Consider the following 5,718-nt stretch of genomic DNA (forward strand, 5'->3'; position numbering starts at 1 on the left):
TCACAGCAAATTCGAGAAGTGAAGTAGGCAATGACCAAACCACCATCATTCAACTTTTACCTACTCCCTTTTTGTTTGGGCATAATTTTGTATTTGCTTACTTGATTTATGTTTTAGATAACTTTGGGCGTTGTGGTATCTTTTTATTTCGATTGGTAGCCATTTCTACTTTAAACCTAAAAAAGTTGTGAATAAAAAGGATCTCAAGTTGATAAAATAAAACGAAAACGAAATGGAAAACGATGGGGACCGGAGTAATATGCCAAGATATATTCCCACAACAGCATTGGAAAAAAAATGCAAGACGTGGACTCCCGTCGAATGGATGGACTCGATCGCACGGTTGAGAATGGCCGGGTTCTAATCGTACGGTGAAAATATAAAGCTCAATTACTTCTCTGGCGAATCCGACGCATCTTTTGATAGGTCCACACGGCCACACCTAAAAGAGTGTTGTCGGTACGCGACACGTCATCGTTTTTCCTTTTTGGTAATGGTTGAAAATATAAAAAGAAAAAAAAGGTGAGGAGAAAAGTACAGAGAGCTCGATCAGCGAGATAGCAATTCCGGCTCTCCAGCTCAACTGCGCTCGCGCAGAGAGAGAGAGGGAGAGAGATGGCGTCGCCGGGCTCGGACTTGTCGAGCTCTGAAACTGAGTTCTGGCTGTTCGTGCTGGCAATAATAGGGCTGGTGGGCTTCGCGGGGCTCATGGCGGGTCTCACCCTCGGCCTCATGTCTCTCGGCCTCGTCGACCTCGAGGTCCTCATGAAGTCCGGTCGCCCTCAGGACCGTATCTACGCCTGTAACTCTCTCTCTCTCGATCGCTGGATCGGGTCGTCCTCTTTGTAGCTTATATTAGATGAGCGTTTTGGCTTGAGAATTAGCGATTCGCTCACGGCATATGCTGGAGTTTTCCCGTTCGCAGTGTCTAATTCGTGTTCGTTTTGATGTAATCCGCCGGCTCGGGAGACCATTTCTCTTCCCACGTTATACATATTATGTAAATTGAGTCATGCTCTCTGTGTCCCCGGGCCGGATCGCTAGCTGATTGGATGATAGGTCGGATTGCAGAGAAGTGATTCGACGCAATTGCCCCTTTTACATATCTATATAATTAGGGCGACTGCATCGGTTTAACGTGCTGAGTTTCAATTTTTGGGCTTAACTCCTTGTTTGTCTAGTAGTCATATTAACGAATTTCTCTTGCTTTTTTCTGTCATCAGCAAAGATTTACCCGGTAGTGAAGAATCAGCATCTTCTACTGTGCACACTTCTGGTTGGCAATTCTATGGCTATGGAGGTACTGAACGAGGTTCTTCTTCTTCTTGCAGGAAGTGGGGAAAAAAGGGGGAATTTTAATTTGAGGGCTGTTTCTGTGGGGTAATTGCTTGCAGGCATAAATATTCTCTCTTTGTGATGTAGGCTCTTCCTATATTCTTGGATAAATTGGTGCCTCCTTGGGCTGCTATTCTGATATCCGTTACTCTGATCCTTATGTTTGGAGAGGTATGCAACTGTGAGATTTTGATTTGAGTTAAAGAGTCACGCGGCCTCTGTAGTATTTGAATTAAATCAGTTTCTGAACTGCAGATATTGCCACAAGCGGTCTGTACTCGCTATGGATTGAAAGTTGGTGCATTTATGGCACCGCTTGTTCGTGTTCTTGTTATGCTGTTCTTCCCCATAACTTATCCAATTAGTAAGGTATAATTGAGAAAGACAAGAACTGAATGCAGGTGTAGTGAATATGCACTTTTGGGTTCGGTTGTCAAATTAGGCAACTGAGATTGTAATTATCTGGTGTAATTATCATTCAACATTGTTTGTGAGTTGTTTCTATATCATTCATGGGTTTCAGGTTTTAGACTGGATGTTGGGCAAGGGCCATGCTGTCCTATTAAGGAGAGCCGAGCTGAAGACCTTTGTTGATTTCCATGGCAATGAGGTACTAAATGCTGGCACATTCCGAATGACTTGATTTCTCTTTATCTAGAGCTATGCATCTACTCATTCAGTTTCAAAATGTATTGTGCCTGGAACTTTTGCTAAATCTTTTTGTGATAGACATGATTGTCTGACTTGTGATTAGTTCAGTTTCATGCTTTCTGATTCTGATTACATGAGACATGTATCTTCTTGTCCATGCTCAGGCTGGAAAGGGTGGGGACTTAACCCACGATGAGACAACAATCATCGCCGGAGCACTACAATTGACGGAAAGGAAAGCAGAAGATGCAATGACTCCTATTTCGAAGGCATTCTCTCTTGATCTGGATTCAACTCTTAATTTGTGGGTTTCTTGTTTATTCTTTTAATCTTGTTCAGTAAGCATTATTTATATTCTAACTACCCTTTGTTCATTCAATACAGGGACGTGTTGAATGCGATTATAACCATGGGGCACAGTAGAGTGCCAGTTTATTCTGGTGATCCAGCAAATATAATTGGCCTTATCTTGGTAAAATTTCTTCACAGGAAATATGTTCTGGTTGTTTTTTCGCTGCCATTGAGTACAGTTACTTTTTGTTTGTGTTATTTATTCCTGTGAGAAGTTGAAAGGATATTGAGGATGCGAAGAGCAAAGAACCATATGTAGATGTGTGTATCTTGTCGTGTTAACATAAAATTCTCTGTAATCAAGAAGAGTGATGTAGTTTTTATTCTTTTTAAGGTGACATCTTAACATTCATGTTGGTTGGAGCTTGAGAACGCTTCCAGTGTTTTATAAGATTCTCACATAACTCTGTCAGAAGAACTAGATGGGCTGCAGCTAGTGGGCTTGTGGGCTTGCCGGCTTGCGGGCTTGTGTTTTTACTGTTCTGACAGTGTTATGGACATTGCTGGAGGTGCATCATTGTGTAGTTCTGCTTATACATTGCAGTTATGTATTGTCTTCTGAATGTGATGCGAACCTTCTGCAAATGTAAGATCACTTTACTCCGACATGGGAGTCTTGGGTTCAGTTTGCTGAAATGTCTCTTATTAACGCTTTCCCGTACAAATGTAATGTATGAGTCTTGTGTTTATGCCCTTAGTTTATTGTTTGTGAAGGTGATTCAAGTTGAGCTAGCTTTGTTCGTATTTGAATTGAAAGACTTCTTTATTGAATCCTTGTTGCGTGTTTGTAGATGGTATAAGTATGGTACTTCGGCTGTGTTATTCAACAGGTACATCATGGTGTTTCTTTGTTATTCTAATTGTTAGTCTGAATTAGGAAAGAAACTCAGGTTATTACATCGAGCTTGAATTTGGTCAAATCTTTGCTGCTACACCATAAGAAATGACATCCTGACCATTGTAAACAAAGGATATTACATTTGCAATTGCTGACATGTTTTCAAACTTTATGCATCATATCTGAGTTGCTCTTTAATTCTGTGAAATAGCTTTTCATATGGCAAAGCTGTGTGTACTGCTTCTGTCAATCTGATTTTCGTTGTTAAGGAGTGGTTTTCCCCTGGAAGAACTATAGCATAGACCTTTCCTCCTTTCCATGTAGGCTTTGATCCTTTTCCCCCATGGGATTATAACACAGAAACTTTGCAGGTAAAGAATCTTTTAGCTGTGGATCCTGATGACTCAGTTCCTCTGAGGAAAATGATGATCAGGAAAATTCCTCGGTACGAAAATGCATTTCCTCTGTTTATTTTCTGTTTGACCATGAGTAAGACATATTAATAGTTGAATAAATGGTGATGATGACTTTAAAAATATGGGTTTGTGATAACCATGCTTGTATTAGAATTTACATGGACGTCAGCGGCTGTTTCGTTTTCTGTCATGCATACAGGGTTTCGGAGGACATGCCACTATATGATATTCTGAATGAATTTCAGAAGGGTCATAGCCACATTGCTGTTGTGTATAAGGATGTAACCAGGAAAAAGGAGTTGGCAAAGGAAAGTAAGGAAGGTGAAAATCTTGAATTCCAGGGTAGGGTTAAGAAGAAATATAAAAAACCTGAGGCATCATCAAGGAAAGGTGAGGATGTCCAAGCTTCAGGAAATTTCATCATGCAAATATTTCAGTTACCTTTTCTCCTCAATCTTTATTTTTGTATACTGTGTTTGTAGCATCAAGCCCCTGTCATGAAGCTTACACCCGATTGTTAATTTCTCACAATCATCTCTATTTGTATATTAAAGTTTCTGTTTGCTGAATTCTTCCGATGGATAAACTGCCGCTTATCTAGTTTGACATCCTGTGAAGGAATGTATTCCATAGGATTTCAGGAACATAATATAAATTGCTTTGCTTGATCATAACTAGATAAGAACAAAGGTGGCCATGCTGGCACTGCAAATAATCCAGGGGTTAAGCTTGGGTTTGATGATACTGGAAGAGCAACTAAGAAGACTGAGGAAAGTCGGGCAACTAAAAAGAGTCCACCTGCCACTCCTGCTTTTAAGAAAAGGCATAGAGGTTGTTCTTTCTGTATTTTGGACATTGAGAATGCCCCTATTCCGGAGTTCCCCCCAAATGAAGAGGTTGTTGGTGTTATTAGTATGGAAGATGTCATCGAAGAGCTTCTTCAGGTACAGTCCAATTCACAAAAAAAAAAATTGTATGGCACTACTGGAGAAAGCTATATCATGGAGTATAGTGAAACAGCAGGGTTTAAAATATGCAGCTTCAGTTGTGTCAGAATTTTTGTTTGGTTTCTCAACTTTTAATGCCATTGATGACCTTTTGTGTCTTTTACTTATTTCAGGAGGAGATACTGGATGAGACTGATGAATATGTCAATATCCACAATAAGTGAGTTTAATCTCTTAACTGCATTTCAGACTAATTTCAGGTGTATTCCCTGGAGATTGCTCTTCGTCTTGCTCAAGCAGGGCAAAACACAACTCTTTGCTACAAATTGAGAAAACTTATCAATATCTTGGGCTTAATTATTTTGTCGACCTCCAGTGGTCTGTTGACAAACTGATATTTGGATAAATACTGGGTGTTGCAGGATTAAAGTAAATATGCATGCTATTCCAGACAAGGTTCCAAATCAAGTTCAATAAATGCTTCTTTGGAGTCTTCTGCAACGACCACGCCTTCTGTGATCTCTCCTCGCTTGGCAGTTGCAGGATCTACGCCAACTTTCTCAGTATCGACCAGTAACTCCTTAACTGGTTCACCAACGACAAGCTAGTATTAGCAAGTCTCCTCAAACTATAGTTAAACATAGATGTTGGTACAATGGCAGTGAGAAGTGAGACAGTTGGATAGTGCTAATAATGTATTATATCAGTAGGGGGGAGGGACGGACGGACGGTACGACAATCGTCACTGATGTGGTGGCATTGTTGTAGAGAGTATATTTAGTGATTACAATGTGTCACATCTACTGCTGATGTAACAAGCATATTTTCTTTTTATCACGTGGCTATGACGAGGAATAAAAAATGACGTGTAATTTCTTTGTAAAAAATTGACACTGTTGACGAAATTGAGAAAGGAGAGATGAGATTTCTAGTTTTCTATGGATGGAGGTGGTCTCCACCGCGGTACCTCTGAATATGGATGGCAGCGGCTCGTCACTATCTGAAAAGTGCATGGGTGGTCATGGATGGTGGCTTATACATAAATTGCGTAGAGATTGGCCATGGCTGAGCACTTCATCTTCCCCAATTTGTCCAACCAGCTGCTCTGGTTGCCAGATATGTGAAAAAGCCATGTTTGTGACATCTTTAATCCAATCCCTATCTACGGAGCAATAGACTG

The 5,718-nt window shown here is 40.5% G+C and overlaps 1 protein-coding gene across 1 annotated transcript; it reads left to right on the top strand.

The window, feature by feature from the left end:
- The first annotated feature begins 527 nt into the window (after window positions 1-527).
- On the top strand, window positions 528-5,475 carry LOC104449024 (DUF21 domain-containing protein At1g47330). Its single transcript, XM_010063016.2, has 12 exons — window positions 528-802; window positions 1,224-1,300; window positions 1,423-1,506; window positions 1,591-1,704; window positions 1,859-1,945; window positions 2,151-2,290; window positions 2,371-2,458; window positions 3,547-3,620; window positions 3,791-3,981; window positions 4,270-4,535; window positions 4,712-4,758; window positions 4,961-5,475. Exons 1-12 carry the CDS (start codon window positions 616-618, stop codon window positions 5,013-5,015), a joined length of 1,410 nt encoding a protein of 469 aa, XP_010061318.1. The 5' UTR covers window positions 528-615; the 3' UTR covers window positions 5,016-5,475.
- The last annotated feature ends 243 nt before the right edge of the window (window positions 5,476-5,718 follow it).

The sequence above is a fragment of the Eucalyptus grandis genome, chromosome 6, assembly GCF_016545825.1.
Source record: "Eucalyptus grandis isolate ANBG69807.140 chromosome 6, ASM1654582v1, whole genome shotgun sequence".
Lineage (NCBI taxonomy): Eukaryota > Viridiplantae > Streptophyta > Magnoliopsida > Myrtales > Myrtaceae > Eucalyptus > Eucalyptus grandis.

Coding starts and splice junctions, on each gene's coding strand:
- LOC104449024 (XM_010063016.2), top strand. CDS start 616: ATGGCGTCGCCGGGCTCGGACTTGTCGAGCTCTGAAACTGAGTTCTGG. Junction 2,459..3,546: donor ATATAATTGGCCTTATCTTG/GTAAAATTTCTT, acceptor GAAACTTTGCAG/GTAAAGAATCTTTTAGCTGT. Junction 4,536..4,711: donor TCATCGAAGAGCTTCTTCAG/GTACAGTCCAAT, acceptor TACTTATTTCAG/GAGGAGATACTGGATGAGAC.